Genomic DNA, 20579 nt, shown 5'->3' with positions numbered 1-20579 from the left:
GGAGAGAGGAAGGAACTTGGCATGTCTCTGCTATGCAAGAGAAAATGCTCATGCAGTGCTTCCCTTTTGTATGACTGTACCCTGATCTGAACAGTAAGCAGAAAATCACGGATCTGAGAGTGTTCCAAGGGGCTCCCTATGAGCAGATGAGGGTTCTCTGGGAGAATGGAGGGGTGTCCCACACACTTTGCTGCGCAACTGCTGGAATAGGAAATGCTAGCAGGGCATGCACAAGGGCCTGTGGAGTGGTGTGCAAGGTTCTGAGTTTTACAGAAATGTCTTTAGAGGATTGGAATAAGTCAGGAAAGCAATCAAACTTAGCATTGTTGGTGTCCCTCCTGGGCCTCGGGTGGGACTATAACAAACATAAGTTTCTGTAATACTCCCAGGTTTCCCTAGCTAAGGACAGTTTGACTTTTGTTTCAATAGAGCCTGGAAGCAAAGTAGCATTTATATAGCCAAGTCAATCAAAAGACTAGGACGCTGGCATGATATAGAGTGGTCCATCCTGGCAGTACAAAAATCCTTCACCACTTTAGCTCCCTTACCAAGAGGATTTTTCATAGGAAGTACTCCCAGCTGATTCCCTGTTGCTGCTCTCACCAGGTGACCTCAGCACCTCCCACTCCTTTTTCTTTCTTTTTTTTTTTCATTTTTTGTGATCAAATGCTCTGTTTCACTCCAGCACATGCACCTTCGCCACAACATCGGTGAGCAGCATGCTGTATTTGCTCCCAGTGACATAGTTATAGCTTTCTGATCCCTACACCTTCTATATCAATTGAGAAAAGCAACTGCTCTATGCTCAAAGGTATGCAAACTGTGAAAGAGATGACACAGAACTGACAGCCTAATAGAGTAAAAGAATTTCTCTTACAAATAAATTTCTTTTTCCTTTTCTTTATTCTTTTACACTCTTTATGAAGAAAAGGTGAGCCTCAGGGTAAGCTAATGAAAAAGAGACCATAAGAGATATGACAAAGGAAAAAGTGGGGAGGTCTTCTGTCCTTCTAAAAGAAGGCACAGCTCTCCTTCCTCCCCAAAAGAGAAGCTGCCAAAAGACACAATGGCGGAAGGCCGAACACTAAGAGGCAACCAGGTGCCCACGCCCAGCCCCCTCCCCTCCCCGCCCCCAATCCTTCCTTTCCTAGCTGATCTTCCTTTGGTGCTTTACGCTGCTGGGGGATGCCTGGCCTTTTCCCCACCCGTTTGCCACTGTTTGCCTTTCCCTAGCGGCTGTTCTGTGTCAGTTGCAGTTGCAGGTGCTGGTGGGCCCAGCCCCCTTGCAGGAGGGGGCTCCTGCCTCAGATGCCCCCCCAGGAAGTGAAGGGGGAGGCTGGGGATCGTTGGCCACAGGTGGTGCCTGTCTCTGCTTGCTCCTCCAGCCCCCACCATAGCTGTAGTGAGCACCATCAAAGCTGTCCCAGTACCGGTGAGACGACAGCATCACCATGAGCAGGAGCTGAACGGGACTCTGCTCCACCGCTGCTGGGATCCAGCTCTGCTGCCTCTGCTCCCTTTCTGAGCAAGAGGGCCAGGAGTAAAGAGAAGGAGGAGCCCAGCTCAGAAGACCTCCTACATGGTGGCACGCTGCCCTGTCCCCTGGCCTGCCAGCCCAGCAGCTCTAGGGCACGGCTCCCAGGGCACCATACCCAAACGAGAACAGGCAGCGAGGGAAGGTTCAGGAGGAGCTGGTGTAAGGGCTGCAGGGAGCCCCACTTGTGTAGAGTGAGCTTCAGCCCCCAAAGGAAGTATCTGCAAGGCTCTGAAGTATGTTTTTATTTGTGCTATTATCTTCCTGAGAGGAAAGTGATGGGGCAGGAGGGCAGTGGCCAAGGAGCCGGGTGGTCATCGAGGCATCAGTAGGCAGCAATGGTTTCTTGGATCCAACTGACGTAATTGCAGACCTTGGTGTAGACGCCGGGGTAACCTTTCTGAGCGCACCCGATTCCCCATGACACGATTCCCTGGAGCGTCCCGTCGCAGACAACTGGGCCGCCCGAGTCACCCTGGAGGGAAAAAGTTAGAAGCGTGAGCTGATTTAAAAGCAGGCTGTCACCCGGAAAGGCCTTGGCCTGTTACAAAGAATCCAGGGAGGTGGATCAGGCCCTGGTACGGGAGCACAGAAGGATACCACCCCTTCTCTGCTGACCGACCCCCCTCCCGCCCCGCCACAGTTTACCGCTGCTGCGCTCCTTGCCCAGCCAGGTGTGGCTGCACCGGCTGGCTTTGGGGGAAGCCCACCCTGTGTCCAAACCCCACTGGAAGGACACGGTATTGGAACTGCACACCTGGAGATGAGGAAGCCTCAGCACTCTGACGAGCTCTGGCATATGCCATGGAGCCTGAGGCACAAAAGTGTCTGAGCCAGAGCTCTGCCTAGACATCAGCTCTTACCTGGCATGAGTCTTTCCCACCCTCCAGGAATCCTACACATATCATGTTGCTGGAGATCTCGCCTGGGTAAGCGTTCCGGCACTCTCGGTCACTCAAGACTGGAGCCTGCAGGCACTGGAGAATCTCAGGGAAACTGGCTGCCGGGAGAGCAGTGAGAGGTACGTTTCATCTTGGGACTGACTCTCAGTACTGCCAGTGAACAGGAAGCCCTGCAGACGTGCGTGCGAGAGCCACCCAGCCAAGCAGGGTAAAGTAAATGCTTGGCCTGCATGAGGCAAAGCAAAGCGCGTTGTAGCCTGAGACACGCTGGCAGGGCGGTGTGGGGCACTCGGGGCTGGAGCAGGAGAAGGCTGCAAAGCAGGGGTGAAACGTAGGTGGGTCTCACGGACCCAGTGGCAGAGCAGAAGAAGCGTGGCCAGTTACCCTGTGAGCAGCCTGCGCTGATACTCACAGCCACTGCTCAGTGTGTTTCCCCACCCCGAAATCAGGCACTTGGTGCCCGCCTTGACACAGGAGCTGGGCAGAGCTATGGGTTGAACGTCGGCGCTGTAGGCCACCGGGGATGCCAGCTTGATCAACATAATGTCGTTATCAAGGCTTCTTGAACTGTATTTAGGATGGCGAATGACTGCTGCAGAACTCCTGACCACTTCGCTGTCTTCCCGCACATCAATGTTGTACTCTCCCAGCCTCACTTGTATAGAGCTGCAAAATTACCAGCAGAGAAGAGCAGCAGTTAGTGCCCGGTAGAATGACTTGGTGCCGCAAGGGGACTGGCAGAACCTGGAAGAGAGTAAGGGAGTGTTGCCCAAGTCAAAGGCTCACACGGCTCTTGGAACTTCATGACCGCATGAAAGGCAGAGACTGGAAAGCCTTGCCAGGTGGGCATCCTGTCCAGTGGATCCCCAGCTGGCCGCTGTGGCAATGGTGTGAGCAAACAAGGATCACTCCAGACACCTAGAACAGGGCCTAGGGAAGAGAGCTTAGGTTCCCCATTGCCGGGGAGCAGGATCCTGAAGCTGCGCGCCCTCTGCGTGGAAGTATGCCCTACAAACAGGGAGGAAAAGATCCCGGGGGAGAGTCTGGAGGAATGAAAAAGGACAAAAGGGAAGAGGAGAAGCTATTGGTGAGCTGGTACGGGGACACGGACACGCCAACGTGCACAGAAAGGTGTGTTAGGGTGCACAGAAAAGGATGCTGAGAATGTAGGAATATTGGGAAGATCATCTAAGAGGGTGGGCCTGAGGGCAGTGTGCCTCCCTTGGTTTCAGGCATACCATGCCCTGCCACCCTGCCCTGCCTTGCCCTGCCTTGCCCTGCCTTGCCCTGCCTTGCTAGGTGCCGTAGCTGCAAATGTGATGGGTTTGCAAGGCTTGACTAGACTCCACCCAGATACACAAGACAGCCCACACTTACGACTTGTAGCAGTGAGCAGCTGACAGGACCCACTGGCTGTTGATGAGGGAACCGCCACAGAAGTGATACCCAGCATTCAGGGACACCTGGTAGGGCACTGAATGCGCTGGGCAATTGTAGCCTCCCACGATCTTGTCGTCGTCAGCATCCCCCGGGACAGCAACTAGGGGAAAGAGAGTTGGGTTTCACAGCACTGGGTCTGAATCCATTCTCTTGGATTGCCCGGCAATTGAATCCATTGCCCGGCGTAGCAGCGGGCAATGAGCCGCAGAGCAGTTAGCAAGGGCCAAAAGAGTCTGGAGCGTCAGAAGTCTTCACAGCAACTCCTGAAACCTCCTCCTGGGTTCTTTCTGCATTGCTCTGAAACGCGAGTCTCTCACTGTTACCCCGCTGAGTCAGGGGAAGAAGAGAAGAGCAGAAGCTGCCAAAGAACTTCACAAAGGAAAAGTGTGCAAGCTTCAGTGTATTCCTTCCACGGCACCGCTGGCATGGGATGTGACAGCTGTGTCGTGGGGAAAGGACATGGTGCGCATCCGTGTAGGGTGAGAACTGGAAAAGGGCAAACGCCGTAGAGAGTGTCGGGAGAATTAGTAATCTGTTGGGGGGAGGAGGGTGGGGGGGGCAAGGGGTGAGCAAGAGAGAAGGGAAAGCCCGGCAGTGCAGGAATCTGAGAGAGAGCAGGCAGGCCTGCAGAGCTGGGGGCGGACGTCAGAGCACAGAGTAAGAAAGAACACATTTGTAGAGACCGCTAGAACGCCGTAGGCCTGGAGCCGGTCTCTGACACGGTCCATTACAGATGCAAAGAGCAGAGGAGGGGAAACCCTTCCCCAGACACGCTCCTGGCCTTCAGCAGCTCAGGGTCCTGAGGTGGCCAGGTCAGACAGGGAGTGTCAGTGAACCTCATAGCTCTCAATGGATTTTTCTCCCACAAGTGTGTCCCCTCTGTGTCTGCGGCCGTGTAAACTATCTGCACCTGCAGTACCCTGTGGGAAGGGGTTCACCGCGTTCCTAAAAGAAGAGGAATCATCCTTTGCTTGCTTTGAACCCGCCAAACCTCCTAGCTTTGTTTGATACCCACCCCCGAGTTCTCGTGCAGGAAGGGACGAGGAGCAACGCATCCTTCCCCCGTCTCCCCAGGCCACTCGCAACTTTATACGCCCTGTCATATGCTCCCTCCCCTGTCCCTGTAGGAAGCTGGGAGTCCAAGCCTCTGACATGGGTGGGGGTAGAAGAAAAGCAGAATGTTGGGCCATGGGGGAAAGAGAAAGGCAGGCAGAGAAGACAAGGCAAGAGTGAGGCGTAGAGAGAGCTGGAGGATCAGACGCTTTGGAGAACTCACCAGCTGCTCCCAAGCAGGAGAGAATCAGGAAGACCTTCATGGCGCCTCCGCCCCCAGGCTCTGAGAGATGTACAAGGACGGGCTCTGGCAAGTGCACCGCTTTATACTCCTGGAGAGCCTTATCTCTGCCAAGCCAGGGTCTCTGCAGCTTTCCCCTTCCCAGGATCTTGCGTCAGCGTGGACAAACTTAGCTCCTTTATCTGGGTACAGCGAAGACACAGCTGACTGAGGTACCTGAGCCGGGCCAGGTGTCCTTGCCCGTCCCCTGACAGAGCTGCCCTGCACTCGCCCCTCCCTTCAGCAGCCCTTCTCCTTGCTGCGCCCCTTGAGCCGCCAGCACTGCACCGCAGCATCACCGCACTGAAAGAGAGAGTTGTTTGCCGCTGGAGACGTAGCCCCGGCGTTTACTTTTGAGAAAAATCTTGCAGTGGGTCAGTGGCGTGTTCACCAGCACCAGGCAGAAGAGGGTAATTGCACTTCACAGAAGGCTTTCTGGTCTTCAGAGAAGGGGCGGGGGGGAGGGGGTGGGAGGGGAGGAGGGGGAGAGGGAGAGGTGTTCTAATTCAGTCTGAGACCATAGGAAAAGATGTGACAGTGAGGAAAGGGGTGAGGTCTCCTGTCTGCGCTGGCGCTGGATAGCAACGCCGTGCAAGACTGCATCAAGGGAAGACTGGCTGTGCATTTCCAGTTCCAGCGGGGAAAAAAAGACCGTTGCGGCACAGAGAAGGCACTGGCAGCCCATTTCCAGAGCTAGCTAGCATACGCGCTAGTACCTCGGGCCCGGACGAGGACTCTGGCTAGGTGAATGGCGACTGCGTGCAGTTCCCATCAGATGGCTCTTCAGTCTTGGTGGATTTAGGGCATCTCGTGCCGGTTCCTTCCGGTTGCCTGCGCCGGTGCACCAGGTTTCTTTGGGGCCACCTGTTGGCAGGCAATTCTTCTTACACGAATCTTTCCTTCCTCAGGCTTGCCGGCCCGGACCGCTCGCCCAGGCAGTCCTGCGCTCATTCCTTCACACTTCTCAAGCCCAACCAGTCCCTTCCCATTCTGCTTCTAGTCCAGGTCTCTCTGCTTCCCTGGTGCCAGTTGCCCCTCGTCCTCCATTGCCTTTCACCACGCCAGCCGCACTGGCTCCCACAGCCAACCTCCTCCGCAGCCTTCTCTGACCACGCCACCGCACCAGCCTTGTGAGAACCTCGCACTTTTCCCGGTGCCTCCTTGGCCTCCCTTTTGTCCCCAAACTCTCCCTCCCAGTTTCTCACAGCACAGAGGGAGCGTCTGGGTTTGGGGACGTTTAAATTGCCCAGCAGCAGCCCTGTCCACACAGGCTTGGGCTGCGCAGACCCTTCCGGGGGAGGTCTTTCTGGCCGCTCTCTACAGATTGCGTGCTAAATTAGGTAATGAAAAGCCTTGTAAATCGGGGGTGGGGGGGCTGCTCTAAAGGCAAGGGCTGTGAGACAGAACGGAGGCAATAGGGAGCCAAGGTTCCTGACTTGACAAGGCAGCACATTTCCCTGGCAGCCAGCTCCATCCCTTTCCGCCTCACTGCCATGGCCTCGCCAATCCTGCCCTGGTCCGTGCAGCTGTTCTCATTGGCCTCTCCCGCCCGCCCCTCCTCGTCTTCTAGGGGATATTCCCGTTGTTGATCCGCAGGAGGGGATCAAGCTGGGGCCAGGTTTGGCTGGGGCTCTTCTAGCAGTGACTGTCAGGGCTCTCGGCAGAGCTGTGTGGCATAGGCCAGCCGTACAGGGGACGTGACTGGCATTTCATCAGTGGTCTCAGAAGATCAGTCCGCTTTCTGGGGTGGGAGTAGGGAGGGAGGGGGGGCACTTGAAGCAGCAGGAAGATCTTGGCAACATCAGCAGGCAGCGCAGGCTACACAGAGATGCAGGAGGGAACCCTCCAGGCACCGCGCCTGTGCCAAGTCCCCTTCCTTATTGCGGCTGGGCCCCTTCTTCTCCCGCAGCTCACGTACAGGCTGCTGCGGATCTGAGCAGGGGTGGGAAGGAGCTAACCTGAGGCACTGGCATAAGGGACAAACAAGCTGTCTCTTGACAAAAGAGCACTCATGCTAAACATTTCCCACCCATTTAACAGTGATGTGTGATTAGGTCATTACATCAGGCAACCCATGCTACAGCAAAGTGAGAAATGTGACGTGCATCGCCAACAAGCGTTTTGATCACCATCAGGTGCGCCGTAAGTGGTGGGCCCGCGTATTTCACAGAATGGCCATGGCATGTTGCAACTCATGCCTCTTGTGCTGCTAGGCATCCAGACACGCTGTAACCCACCCCTCCCAAACAGAGAATAGAGCAAATTGTCATGCTAAAAAAAAACAAAAAAAACCCCCACCCCAACACGCAAGGAAAGACACGCATGACCAAAAGAAACGTGCCATGAGAAGTGGAGGGATTTGGCAAAGCTCTGGGAGGCAGGGAGGCATCACTGCGTCCGCCTAAGGGCCCGGAAAGACAGTGCACTATGGGACGCCTTTGTAGGCAGGGCAGCTTTCAGGATGGCTGTGAGTGCCACCTTAACTTTCTGCTCATGTTTCTCTGCTCCCCTCAACTTCCAGCACCCTGAGAGCAGCTGTCCATCTACTCCAGTCCAACTGCACCTGCTCTCACTGTTCTTCTACAGAGGCTAAAAGGAGCCCCTAAACCAGAAGAGGAAAGGCAGGCGCAGGAAGAACTAGAGTAAGGGCTGCAGGGAGCCCCAGTCACGTGCAGTCAGCTTCACCCCCCTCGCGCCCCTCGCTTGCCACAAAACAAGTAGCTGCAAGGCGCAAGAAGGAAATTACCAGCCCAGGTGAAGTGTAACTGGGCTGTCTTGCACCTCGGCCTTCCCCCCGCCGCATCAGCCTGTGACGAGATCCCAGGTCAGTTCCCGTTGCAGGTGGTTCCAAGAACGGCTCCGAGCCTGAGAGAGCCTTGCACTGGGGAAGCCCCAGCTTCTCTCGTCATTCGTGGTCTAAGAACGGGCCGCAAGACTTGTGGTCGCTCAGGCTATGTTTCAGTAGGAAAAGCAAACAAACAAACCAACCCACCGACCCAGTTAACTTTCCATGTGAACTGAGATATGCTGGATGAGATGGCCTAAATCAAACCTGTAAAATCAGAACTCCCCCATCTGCTGTGTCCTTGCAGGGCCCTTCCTATAAGGATAGGAAGTCCTTTCTGTGCGGTCCAGTCGCTTGCTGAAGATTCCCAGGAGGCTGTCTGTTTCCCACCACCTCAGAGGCTGGGCTGTGTCGCTGCTTCTGGCTGCATGCAGGATCACTGTTCCTTTCCCGAGTTTCCTGCCCTTCCCTCCAGTGCCACGGTCTCTCCTTACTGAGCTACTGCCTCACTGCCTCCTGCCCTCAGTCCTCCAGGTGCCCCTCCCTTGCTCCCAAGTGCGGGTACTCGCCTTCCTCCCCAAAAGAGACGCTGCCAAAAGACACAATGGCGGAAGGCCGAACACTAAGAGGCAACCAGGTGCCCACGCCCAGCCCCCTCCCCTCCCCGCCCCCAATCCTTCCTTTCCTAGCTGATCTTCCTTTGGTGCTTTACGCTGCTGGGGGATGCCTGGCCTTTTCCCCACCCGTTTGCCACTGTTTGCCTTTCCCTAGCGGCTGTTCTGTGTCAGTTGCAGTTGCAGGTGCTGGTGGGCCCAGCCCCCTTGCAGGAGGGGGCTCCTGCCTCAGATGCCCCCCCAGGAAGTGAAGGGGGAGGCTGGGGATCGTTGGCCACAGGTGGTGCCTGTCTCTGCTTGCTCCTCCAGCCCCCACCATAGCTGTAGTGAGCACCATCAAAGCTGTCCCAGTACCGGTGAGACGACAGCATCACCATGAGCAGGAGCTGAACGGGACTCTGCTCCACCGCTGCTGGGATCCAGCTCTGCTGCCTCTGCTCCCTTTCTGAGCAAGAGGGCCAGGAGTAAAGAGAAGGAGGAGCCCAGCTCAGAAGACCTCCTACATGGTGGCACGCTGCCCTGTCCCCTGGCCTGCCAGCCCAGCAGCTCTAGGGCACGGCTCCCAGGGCACCATACCCAAACGAGAACAGGCAGCGAGGGAAGGTTCAGGAGGAGCTGGTGTAAGGGCTGCAGGGAGCCCCACTTGTGTAGAGTGAGCTTCAGCCCCCAAAGGAAGTATCTGCAAGGCTCTGAAGTATGTTTTTATTTGTGCTATTATCTTCCTGAGAGGAAAGTGATGGGGCAGGAGGGCAGTGGCCAAGGAGCCGGGTGGTCATCGAGGCATCAGTAGGCAGCAATGGTTTCTTGGATCCAACTGACGTAATTGCAGACCTTGGTGTAGACGCCGGGGTAACCTTTCTGAGCGCACCCGATTCCCCATGACACGATTCCCTGGAGCGTCCCGTCGCAGACAACTGGGCCGCCCGAGTCACCCTGGAGGGAAAAAGTTAGAAGCGTGAGCTGATTTAAAAGCAGGCTGTCACCCGGAAAGGCCTTGGCCTGTTACAAAGAATCCAGGGAGGTGGATCAGGCCCTGGTACGGGAGCACAGAAGGATACCACCCCTTCTCTGCTGACCGACCCCTCTCCCGCCCCGCCACAGTTTACCGCTGCTGCGCTCCTTGCCCAGCCAGGTGTGGCTGCACCGGCTGGCTTTGGGGGAAGCCCACCCTGTGTCCAAACCCCACTGGAAGGACACGGTATTGGAACTGCACACCTGGAGATGAGGAAGCCTCAGCACTCTGACGAGCTCTGGCATATGCCATGGAGCCTGAGGCACAAAAGTGTCTGAGCCAGAGCTCTGCCTAGACATCAGCTCTTACCTGGCATGAGTCTTTCCCACCCTCCAGGAATCCTACACATATCATGTTGCTGGAGATCTCGCCTGGGTAAGCGTTCCGGCACTCTCGGTCACTCAAGACTGGAGCCTGCAGGCACTGGAGAATCTCAGGGAAACTGGCTGCCGGGAGAGCAGTGAGAGGTACGTTTCATCTTGGGACTGACTCTCAGTACTGCCAGTGAACAGGAAGCCCTGCAGACGTGCGTGCGAGAGCCACCCAGCCAAGCAGGGTAAAGTAAATGCTTGGCCTGCATGAGGCAAAGCAAAGCGCGTTGTAGCCTGAGACACGCTGGCAGGGCGGTGTGGGGCACTCGGGGCTGGAGCAGGAGAAGGCTGCAAAGCAGGGGTGAAACGTAGGTGGGTCTCACGGACCCGGTGGCAGAGCAGAAGAAGCGTGGCCAGTTACCCTGTGAGCAGCCTGCGCTGATACTCACAGCCACTGCTCAGTGTGTTTCCCCACCCCGAAATCAGGCACTTGGTGCCCGCCTTGACACAGGAGCTGGGCAGAGCTATGGGTTGAACGTCGGCGCTGTAGGCCACCGGGGATGCCAGCTTGATCAACATAATGTCGTTATCAAGGCTTCTTGAACTGTATTTAGGATGGCGAATGACTGCTGCAGAACTCCTGACCACTTCGCTGTCTTCCCGCACATCAATGTTGTACTCTCCCAGCCTCACTTGTATAGAGCTGCAAAATTACCAGCAGAGAAGAGCAGCAGTTAGTGCCCGGTAGAATGACTTGGTGCCGCAAGGGGACTGGCAGAACCTGGAAGAGAGTAAGGGAGTGTTGCCCAAGTCAAAGGCTCACACGGCTCTTGGAACTTCATGACCGCATGAAAGGCAGAGACTGGAAAGCCTTGCCAGGTGGGCATCCTGTCCAGTGGATCCCCAGCTGGCCGCTGTGGCAATGGTGTGAGCAAACAAGGATCACTCCAGACACCTAGAACAGGGCCTAGGGAAGAGAGCTTAGGTTCCCCATTGCCGGGGAGCAGGATCCTGAAGCTGCGCACCCTCTGCGTGGAAGTATGCCCTACAAACAGGGAGGAAAAGATCCCGGGGGAGAGTCTGGAGGAATGAAAAAGGACAAAAGGGAAGAGGAGAAGCTATTGGTGAGCTGGTACGGGGACACGGACACGCCAACGTGCACAGAAAGGTGTGTTAGGGTGCACAGAAAAGGATGCTGAGAATGTAGGAATATTGGGAAGATCATCTAAGAGGGTGGGCCTGAGGGCAGTGTGCCTCCCTTGGTTTCAGGCATACCATGCCCTGCCACCCTGCCCTGCCTTGCCCTGCCTTGCCCTGCCTTGCCCTGCCTTGCTAGGTGCCGTAGCTGCAAATGTGATGGGTTTGCAAGGCTTGACTAGACTCCACCCAGATACACAAGACAGCCCACACTTACGACTTGTAGCAGTGAGCAGCTGACAGGACCCACTGGCTGTTGATGAGGGAACCGCCACAGAAGTGATACCCAGCATTCAGGGACACCTGGTAGGGCACTGAATGCGCTGGGCAATTGTAGCCTCCCACGATCTTGTCGTCGTCAGCATCCCCCGGGACAGCAACTAGGGGAAAGAGAGTTGGGTTTCACAGCACTGGGTCTGAATCCATTCTCTTGGATTGCCCGGCAATTGAATCCATTGCCCGGCGTAGCAGCGGGCAATGAGCCGCAGAGCAGTTAGCAAGGGCCAAAAGAGTCTGGAGCGTCAGAAGTCTTCACAGCAACTCCTGAAACCTCCTCCTGGGTTCTTTCTGCATTGCTCTGAAACGCGAGTCTCTCACTGTTACCCCGCTGAGTCAGGGGAAGAAGAGAAGAGCAGAAGCTGCCAAAGAACTTCACAAAGGAAAAGTGTGCAAGCTTCAGTGTATTCCTTCCACGGCACCGCTGGCATGGGATGTGACAGCTGTGTCGTGGGGAAAGGACATGGTGCGCATCCGTGTAGGGTGAGAACTGGAAAAGGGCAAACGCCGTAGAGAGTGTCGGGAGAATTAGTAATCTGTTGGGGGGAGGAGGGTGGGGGGGGCAAGGGGTGAGCAAGAGAGAAGGGAAAGCCCGGCAGTGCAGGAATCTGAGAGAGAGCAGGCAGGCCTGCAGAGCTGGGGGCGGACGTCAGAGCACAGAGTAAGAAAGAACACATTTGTAGAGACCGCTAGAACGCCGTAGGCCTGGAGCCGGTCTCTGACACGGTCCATTACAGATGCAAAGAGCAGAGGAGGGGAAACCCTTCCCCAGACACGCTCCTGGCCTTCAGCAGCTCAGGGTCCTGAGGTGGCCAGGTCAGACAGGGAGTGTCAGTGAACCTCATAGCTCTCAATGGATTTTTCTCCCACAAGTGTGTCCCCTCTGTGTCTGCGGCCGTGTAAACTATCTGCACCTGCAGTACCCTGTGGGAAGGGGTTCACCGCGTTCCTAAAAGAAGAGGAATCATCCTTTGCTTGCTTTGAACCCGCCAAACCTCCTAGCTTTGTTTGATACCCACCCCCGAGTTCTCGTGCAGGAAGGGACGAGGAGCAACGCATCCTTCCCCCGTCTCCCCAGGCCACTCGCAACTTTATACGCCCTGTCATATGCTCCCTCCCCTGTCCCTGTAGGAAGCTGGGAGTCCAAGCCTCTGACATGGGTGGGGGTAGAAGAAAAGCAGAATGTTGGGCCATGGGGGAAAGAGAAAGGCAGGCAGAGAAGACAAGGCAAGAGTGAGGCGTAGAGAGAGCTGGAGGATCAGACGCTTTGGAGAACTCACCAACTGCTCCCAAGCAGGAGAGAATCAGGAAGACCTTCATGGCGCCTCCGCCCCCAGGCTCTGAGAGATGTACAAGGACGGGCTTTGGCAAGTGCACCGCTTTATACTCCTGGAGAGCCTTATCTCTGCCAAGCCAGGGTCTCTGCAGCTTTCCCCTTCCCAGGATCTTGCGTCAGCGTGGACAAACTTAGCTCCTTTATCTGGGTACAGCGAAGACACAGCTGACTGAGGTACCTGAGCCGGGCCAGGTGTCCTTGCCCGTCCCCTGACAGAGCTGCCCTGCACTCGCCCCTCCCTTCAGCAGCCCTTCTCCTTGCTGCGCCCCTTGAGCCGCCAGCACTGCACCGCAGCATCACCGCACTGAAAGAGAGAGTTGTTTGCCGCTGGAGACGTAGCCCCGGCGTTTACTTTTGAGAAAAATCTTGCAGTGGGTCAGTGGCGTGTTCACCAGCACCAGGCAGAAGAGGGTAATTGCACTTCACAGAAGGCTTTCTGGTCTTCAGAGAAGGGGCGGGGGGGAGGGGGTGGGAGGGGAGGAGGGGGAGAGGGAGAGGTGTTCTAATTCAGTCTGAGACCATAGGAAAAGATGTGACAGTGAGGAAAGGGGTGAGGTCTCCTGTCTGCGCTGGCGCTGGATAGCAACGCCGTGCAAGACTGCATCAAGGGAAGACTGGCTGTGCATTTCCAGTTCCAGCGGGGAAAAAAAGACCGTTGCGGCACAGAGAAGGCACTGGCAGCCCATTTCCAGAGCTAGCTAGCATACGCGCTAGTACCTCGGGCCCGGACGAGGACTCTGGCTAGGTGAATGGCGACTGCGTGCAGTTCCCATCAGATGGCTCTTCAGTCTTGGTGGATTTAGGGCATCTCGTGCCGGTTCCTTCCGGTTGCCTGCGCCGGTGCACCAGGTTTCTTTGGGGCCACCTGTTGGCAGGCAATTCTTCTTACACGAATCTTTCCTTCCTCAGGCTTGCCGGCCCGGACCGCTCGCCCAGGCAGTCCTGCGCTCATTCCTTCACACTTCTCAAGCCCAACCAGTCCCTTCCCATTCTGCTTCTAGTCCAGGTCTCTCTGCTTCCCTGGTGCCAGTTGCCCCTCGTCCTCCATTGCCTTTCACCACGCCAGCCGCACTGGCTCCCACAGCCAACCTCCTCCGCAGCCTTCTCTGACCACGCCACCGCACCAGCCTTGTGAGAACCTCGCACTTTTCCCGGTGCCTCCTTGGCCTCCCTTTTGTCCCCAAACTCTCCCTCCCAGTTTCTCACAGCACAGAGGGAGCGTCTGGGTTTGGGGACGTTTAAATTGCCCAGCAGCAGCCCTGTCCACACAGGCTTGGGCTGCGCAGACCCTTCCGGGGGAGGTCTTTCTGGCCGCTCTCTACAGATTGCGTGCTAAATTAGGTAATGAAAAGCCTTGTAAATCGGGGGTGGGGGGGCTGCTCTAAAGGCAAGGGCTGTGAGACAGAACGGAGGCAATAGGGAGCCAAGGTTCCTGACTTGACAAGGCAGCACATTTCCCTGGCAGCCAGCTCCATCCCTTTCCGCCTCACTGCCATGGCCTCGCCAATCCTGCCCTGGTCCGTGCAGCTGTTCTCATTGGCCTCTCCCGCCCGCCCCTCCTCGTCTTCTAGGGGATATTCCCGTTGTTGATCCGCAGGAGGGGATCAAGCTGGGGCCAGGTTTGGCTGGGGCTCTTCTAGCAGTGACTGTCAGGGCTCTCGGCAGAGCTGTGTGGCATAGGCCAGCCGTACAGGGGACGTGACTGGCATTTCATCAGTGGTCTCAGAAGATCAGTCCGCTTTCTGGGGTGGGAGTAGGGAGGGAGGGGGGGCACTTGAAGCAGCAGGAAGATCTTGGCAACATCAGCAGGCAGCGCAGGCTACACAGAGATGCAGGAGGGAACCCTCCAGGCACCGCGCCTGTGCCAAGTCCCCTTCCTTATTGCGGCTGGGCCCCTTCTTCTCCCGCAGCTCACGTACAGGCTGCTGCGGATCTGAGCAGGGGTGGGAAGGAGCTAACCTGAGGCACTGGCATAAGGGACAAACAAGCTGTCTCTTGACAAAAGAGCACTCATGCTAAACATTTCCCACCCATTTAACAGTGATGTGTGATTAGGTCATTACATCAGGCAACCCATGCTACAGCAAAGTGAGAAATGTGACGTGCATCGCCAACAAGCGTTTTGATCACCATCAGGTGCGCCGTAAGTGGTGGGCCCGCGTATTTCACAGAATGGCCATGGCATGTTGCAACTCATGCCTCTTGTGCTGCTAGGCATCCAGACACGCTGTAACCCACCCCTCCCAAACAGAGAATAGAGCAAATTGTCATGCTAAAAAAAAACAAAAAAACCCCCCACCCCAACACGCAAGGAAAGACACGCATGACCAAAAGAAACGTGCCATGAGAAGTGGAGGGATTTGGCAAAGCTCTGGGAGGCAGGGAGGCATCACTGCGTCCGCCTAAGGGCCCGGAAAGACAGTGCACTATGGGACGCCTTTGTAGGCAGGGCAGCTTTCAGGATGGCTGTGAGTGCCACCTTAACTTTCTGCTCATGTTTCTCTGCTCCCCTCAACTTCCAGCACCCTGAGAGCAGCTGTCCATCTACTCCAGTCCAACTGCACCTGCTCTCACTGTTCTTCTACAGAGGCTAAAAGGAGCCCCTAAACCAGAAGAGGAAAGGCAGGCGCAGGAAGAACTAGAGTAAGGGCTGCAGGGAGCCCCAGTCACGTGCAGTCAGCTTCACCCCCCTCGCGCCCCTCGCTTGCCACAAAACAAGTAGCTGCAAGGCGCAAGAAGGAAATTACCAGCCCAGGTGAAGTGTAACTGGGCTGTCTTGCACCTCGGCCTTCCCCCCGCCGCATCAGCCTGTGACGAGATCCCAGGTCAGTTCCCGTTGCAGGTGGTTCCAAGAACGGCTCCGAGCCTGAGAGAGCCTTGCACTGGGGAAGCCCCAGCTTCTCTCGTCATTCGTGGTCTAAGAACGGGCCGCAAGACTTGTGGTCGCTCAGGCTATGTTTCAGTAGGAAAAGCAAACAAACAAACCAACCCACCGACCCAGTTAACTTTCCATGTGAACTGAGATATGCTGGATGAGATGGCCTAAATCAAACCTGTAAAATCAGAACTCCCCCATCTGCTGTGTCCTTGCAGGGCCCTTCCTATAAGGATAGGAAGTCCTTTCTGTGCGGTCCAGTCGCTTGCTGAAGATTCCCAGGAGGCTGTCTGTTTCCCACCACCTCAGAGGCTGGGCTGTGTCGCTGCTTCTGGCTGCATGCAGGATCACTGTTCCTTTCCCGAGTTTCCTGCCCTTCCCTCCAGTGCCACGGTCTCTCCTTACTGAGCTACTGCCTCACTGCCTCCTGCCCTCAGTCCTCCAGGTGCCCCTCCCTTGCTCCCAAGTGCGGGTACTCGCCTTCCTCCCCAAAAGAGACGCTGCCAAAAGACACAATGGCGGAAGGCCGAACACTAAGAGGCAACCAGGTGCCCACGCCCAGCCCCCTCCCCTCCCCGCCCCCAATCCTTCCTTTCCTAGCTGATCTTCCTTTGGTGCTTTACGCTGCTGGGGGATGCCTGGCCTTTTCCCCACCCGTTTGCCACTGTTTGCCTTTCCCTAGCGGCTGTTCTGTGTCAGTTGCAGTTGCAGGTGCTGGTGGGCCCAGCCCCCTTGCAGGAGGGGGCTCCTGCCTCAGATGCCCCCCCAGGAAGTGAAGGGGGAGGCTGGGGATCGTTGGCCACAGGTGGTGCCTGTCTCTGCTTGCTCCTCCAGCCCCCACCATAGCTGTAGTGAGCACCATCAAAGCTGTCCCAGTACCGGTGAGACGACAGCATCACCATGAGCAGGAGCTGAACGGGACTCTGCTCCACCGCTGCTGGGATCCAGCTCTGCTGCCTCTGCTCCCTTTCTGAGCAAGAGGGCCAGGAGTAAAGAGAAGGAGGAGCCCAGCTCAGAAGACCTCCTACATGGTGGCACGCTGCCCTGTCCCCTGGCCTGCCAGCCCAGCAGCTCTAGGGCACGGCTCCCAGGGCACCATACCCAAACGAGAACAGGCAGCGAGGGAAGGTTCAGGAGGAGCTGGTGTAAGGGCTGCAGGGAGCCCCACTTGTGTAGAGTGAGCTTCAGCCCCCAAAGGAAGTATCTGCAAGGCTCTGAAGTATGTTTTTATTTGTGCTATTATCTTCCTGAGAGGAAAGTGATGGGGCAGGAGGGCAGTGGCCAAGGAGCCGGGTGGTCATCGAGGCATCAGTAGGCAGCAATGGTTTCTTGGATCCAACTGACGTAATTGCAGACCTTGGTGTAGACGCCGGGGTAACCTTTCTGAGCGCACCCGATTCCCCATGACACGATTCCCTGGAGCGTCCCGTCGCAGACAACTGGGCCGCCCGAGTCACCCTGGAGGGAAAAAGTTAGAAGCGTGAGCTGATTTAAAAGCAGGCTGTCACCCGGAAAGGCCTTGGCCTGTTACAAAGAATCCAGGGAGGTGGATCAGGCCCTGGTACGGGAGCACAGAAGGATACCACCCCTTCTCTGCTGACCGACCCCCCTCCCGCCCCGCCACAGTTTACCGCTGCTGCGCTCCTTGCCCAGCCAGGTGTGGCTGCACCGGCTGGCTTTGGGGGAAGGCCACCCTGTGTCCAAACCCCACTGGAAGGACACGGTATTGGAACTGCACACCTGGAGATGAGGAAGCCTCAGCACTCTGACGAGCTCTGGCATATGCCATGGAGCCTGAGGCACAAAAGTGTCTGAGCCAGAGCTCTGCCTAGACATCAGCTCTTACCTGGCATGAGTCTTTCCCACCCTCCAGGAATCCTACACATATCATGTTGCTGGAGATCTCGCCTGGGTAAGCGTTCCGGCACTCTCGGTCACTCAAGACTGGAGCCTGCAGGCACTGGAGAATCTCAGGGAAACTGGCTGCCGGGAGAGCAGTGAGAGGTACGTTTCATCTTGGGACTGACTCTCAGTACTGCCAGTGAACAGGAAGCCCTGCAGACGTGCGTGCGAGAGCCACCCAGCCAAGCAGGGTAAAGTAAATGCTTGGCCTGCATGAGGCAAAGCAAAGCGCGTTGTAGCCTGAGACACGCTGGCAGGGCGGTGTGGGGCACTCGGGGCTGGAGCAGGAGAAGGCTGCAAAGCAGGGGTGAAACGTAGGTGGGTCTCACGGACCCGGTGGCAGAGCAGAAGAAGCGTGGCCAGTTACCCTGTGAGCAGCCTGCGCTGATACTCACAGCCACTGCTCAGTGTGTTTCCCCACCCCGAAATCAGGCACTTGGTGCCCGCCTTGACACAGGAGCTGGGCAGAGCTATGGGTTGAACGTCGGCGCTGTAGGCCACCGGGGATGCCAGCTTGATCAACATAATGTCGTTATCAAGGCTTCTTGAACTGTATTTAGGATGGCGAATGACTGCTGCAGAACTCCTGACCACTTCGCTGTCTTCCCGCACATCAATGTTGTACTCTCCCAGCCTCACTTGTATAGAGCTGCAAAATTACCAGCAGAGAAGAGCAGCAGTTAGTGCCCGGTAGAATGACTTGGTGCCGCAAGGGGACTGGCAGAACCTGGAAGAGAGTAAGGGAGTGTTGCCCAAGTCAAAGGCTCACACGGCTCTTGGAACTTCATGACCGCATGAAAGGCAGAGACTGGAAAGCCTTGCCAGGTGGGCATCCTGTCCAGTGGATCCCCAGCTGGCCGCTGTGGCAATGGTGTGAGCAAACAAGGATCACTCCAGACACCTAGAACAGGGCCTAGGGAAGAGAGCTTAGGTTCCCCATTGCCGGGGAGCAGGATCCTGAAGCTGCGCGCCCTCTGCGTGGAAGTATGCCCTACAAACAGGGAGGAAAAGATCCCGGGGGAGAGTCTGGAGGAATGAAAAAGGACAAAAGGGAAGAGGAGAAGCTATTGGTGAGCTGGTACGGGGACACGGACACGCCAACGTGCACAGAAAGGTGTGTTAGGGTGCACAGAAAAGGATGCTGAGAATGTAGGAATATTGGGAAGATCATCTAAGAGGGTGGGCCTGAGGGCAGTGTGCCTCCCTTGGTTTCAGGCATACCATGCCCTGCCACCCTGCCCTGCCTTGCCCTGCCTTGCCCTGCCTTGCCCTGCCTTGCTAGGTGCCGTAGCTGCAAATGTGATGGGTTTGCAAGGCTTGACTAGACTCCACCCAGATACCCAAGACAGCCCACACTTACGACTTGTAGCAGTGAGCAGCTGACAGGACCCACTGGCTGTTGATGAGGGAACCGCCACAGAAGTGATACCCAGCATTCAGGGACACCTGGTAGGGCACTGAATGCGCTGGGCAATTGTAGCCTCCCACGATCTTGTCGTCGTCAGCATCCCCCGGGACAGCAACTAGGGGAAAGAGAGTTGGGTTTCACAGCACTGGGTCTGAATCCATTCTCTTGGATTGCCCGGCAATTGAATCCATTGCCCGGCGTAGCAGCGGGCAATGAGCCGCAGAGCAGTTAGCAAGGGCCAAAAGAGTCTGGAGCGTCAGAAGTCTTCACAGCAACTCCTGAAACCTCCTCCTGGGTTCTTTCTGCATTGCTCTGAAACGCGAGTCTCTCACTGTTACCCCGCTGAGTCAGGGGAAGAAGAGAAGAGCAGAAGCTGCCAAAGAACTTCACAAAGGAAAAGTGTGCAAGCTTCAGTGTATTCCTTCCACGGCACCGCTGGCATGGGATGTGACAGCTGTGTCGTGGGGAAAGGACATGGTGCGCATCCGTGTAGGGTGAGAACTGGAAAAGGGCAAACGCCGTAGAGAGTGTCGGGAGAATTAGTAATCTGTTGGGGGGAGGAGGGTGGGGGGGGCAAGGGGTGAGCAAGAGAGAAGGGAAAGCCCGGCAGTGCAGGAATCTGAGAGAGAGCAGGCAGGCCTGCAGAGCTGGGGGCGGACGTCAGAGCACAGAGTAAGAAAGAACACATTTGTAGAGACCGCTAGAACGCCGTAGGCCTGGAGCCGGTCTCTGACACGGTCCATTACAGATGCAAAGAGCAGAGGAGGGGAAACCCTTCCCCAGACACGCTCCTGGCCTTCAGCAGCTCAGGGTCCTGAGGTGGCCAGGTCAGACAGGGAGTGTCAGTGAACCTCATAGCTCTCAATGGATTTTTCTCCCACAAGTGTGTCCCCTCTGTGTCTGCGGCCGTGTAAACTATCTGCACCTGCAGTACCCTGTGGGAAGGGGTTCACCGCGTTCCTAAAAGAAGAGGAATCATCCTTTGCTTGCTTTGAACCCGCCAAACCTCCTAGCTTTGTTTGATACCCACCCCCGAGTTCTCGTGCAGGAAGGGACGAGGAGCAACGCATCCTTCCCCCGTCTCCCCAGGCCACTCGCAACTTTATACGCCCTGTCATATGCTCCCTCCCCTGTCCCTGTAGGAAGCTGGGAGTCCAAGCCTCTGACATGGGTGGGGGTAGAAGAAAAGCAGAATGTTGGGCCATGGGGGAAAGAGAAAGGCAGGCAGAGAAGACAAGGCAAGAGTGAGGCGTAGAGAGAGCTGGAGGATCAGACGCTTTGGAGAACTCACCAACTGCTCCCAAGCAGGAGAGAATCAGGAAGACCTTCATGGCGCCTCCGCCCCCAGGCTCTGAGAGATGTACAAGGACGGGCTCTGGCAAGTGCACCGCTTTATACTCCTGGAGAGCCTTATCTCTGCCAAGCCAGGGTCTCTGCAGCTTTCCCCTTCCCAGGATCTTGCGTCAGCGTGGACAAACTTAGCTCCTTTATCTGGGTACAGCGAAGACACAGCTGACTGAGGTACCTGAGCCGGGCCAGGTGTCCTTGCCCGTCCCCTGACAGAGCTGCCCTGCACTCGCCCCTCCCTTCAGCAGCCCTTCTCCTTGCTGCGCCCCTTGAGCCGCCAGCACTGCACCGCAGCATCACCGCACTG

The 20579-nt window shown here is 56.5% G+C and overlaps 3 protein-coding genes across 3 annotated transcripts; all 3 read right to left on the bottom strand.

Moving 5' to 3' along the window:
* Window positions 1-1764: 1764 nt before the first annotated feature.
* On the bottom strand, window positions 1765-8466 carry LOC138068503 (trypsin II-P29). The gene is made up of 7 exons (XM_068956245.1): window positions 8262-8466; window positions 5926-6073; window positions 5153-5352; window positions 3814-3976; window positions 2849-3102; window positions 2398-2534; window positions 1765-2009 (listed from the first exon to the last, which is right to left on the bottom strand). The coding sequence occupies exons 3-7, from the start codon at window positions 5190-5192 to the stop codon at window positions 1860-1862; spliced, it is 744 nt and encodes a 247-aa protein (XP_068812346.1). The 5' UTR covers window positions 5193-5352; window positions 5926-6073; window positions 8262-8466; the 3' UTR covers window positions 1765-1859.
* Window positions 8467-9296: 830 nt separating this feature from the next.
* LOC138068492 (trypsin II-P29-like) lies at window positions 9297-16122 on the bottom strand. Its single transcript, XM_068956202.1, has 7 exons — window positions 15794-16122; window positions 13458-13605; window positions 12685-12884; window positions 11346-11508; window positions 10381-10634; window positions 9930-10066; window positions 9297-9541 (listed from the first exon to the last, which is right to left on the bottom strand). The coding sequence occupies exons 3-7, from the start codon at window positions 12722-12724 to the stop codon at window positions 9392-9394; spliced, it is 744 nt and encodes a 247-aa protein (XP_068812303.1). The 5' UTR covers window positions 12725-12884; window positions 13458-13605; window positions 15794-16122; the 3' UTR covers window positions 9297-9391.
* A 706-nt stretch (window positions 16123-16828) lies between these two features.
* LOC138068491 (trypsin II-P29-like) lies at window positions 16829-20350 on the bottom strand. The gene is made up of 5 exons (XM_068956192.1): window positions 20217-20350; window positions 18878-19040; window positions 17913-18166; window positions 17462-17598; window positions 16829-17073 (listed from the first exon to the last, which is right to left on the bottom strand). The coding sequence occupies exons 1-5, from the start codon at window positions 20254-20256 to the stop codon at window positions 16924-16926; spliced, it is 744 nt and encodes a 247-aa protein (XP_068812293.1). The 5' UTR covers window positions 20257-20350; the 3' UTR covers window positions 16829-16923.
* Window positions 20351-20579: the final 229 nt, after the last annotated feature.

Source organism: Struthio camelus, chromosome 1 (genome assembly GCF_040807025.1).
Source record: "Struthio camelus isolate bStrCam1 chromosome 1, bStrCam1.hap1, whole genome shotgun sequence".
NCBI lineage: Eukaryota > Metazoa > Chordata > Aves > Struthioniformes > Struthionidae > Struthio > Struthio camelus.
Note: the sequence above shows the minus strand (reverse complement) of the source record. Positions and strands in the feature narration are given on the sequence as shown.

Excerpts from the sequence above, each read along its gene's own strand:
- LOC138068492 (XM_068956202.1), bottom strand. The coding sequence starts at position 12,724 with ATGAAGGTCTTCCTGATTCTCTCCTGCTTGGGAGCAGTTG. Across the intron at positions 10,635-11,345 it reads GCTGCTCACTGCTACAAGTC|CTCTATACAAGTGAGGCTGG; the intron begins GTAAGTGTGGGC and ends GTAATTTTGCAG. Across the intron at positions 9,542-9,929 it reads GTGGGAAAGACTCATGCCAG|GGTGACTCGGGCGGCCCAGT; the intron begins GTAAGAGCTGAT and ends TTTTCCCTCCAG.
- LOC138068503 (XM_068956245.1), bottom strand. The coding sequence starts at position 5,192 with ATGAAGGTCTTCCTGATTCTCTCCTGCTTGGGAGCAGCTG. Across the intron at positions 3,977-5,152 it reads CTCCTGCTTGGGAGCAGCTG|TTGCTGTCCCGGGGGATGCT; the intron begins GTGAGTTCTCCA and ends TCTTTCCCCTAG. Across the intron at positions 2,535-2,848 it reads AAACACACTGAGCAGTGGCT|CCAGTTTCCCTGAGATTCTC; the intron begins GTGAGTATCAGC and ends CTCTCCCGGCAG.
- LOC138068491 (XM_068956192.1), bottom strand. The coding sequence starts at position 20,256 with ATGAAGGTCTTCCTGATTCTCTCCTGCTTGGGAGCAGTTG. Across the intron at positions 19,041-20,216 it reads CTCCTGCTTGGGAGCAGTTG|TTGCTGTCCCGGGGGATGCT; the intron begins GTGAGTTCTCCA and ends TCTTTCCCCTAG. Across the intron at positions 17,074-17,461 it reads GTGGGAAAGACTCATGCCAG|GGTGACTCGGGCGGCCCAGT; the intron begins GTAAGAGCTGAT and ends TTTTCCCTCCAG.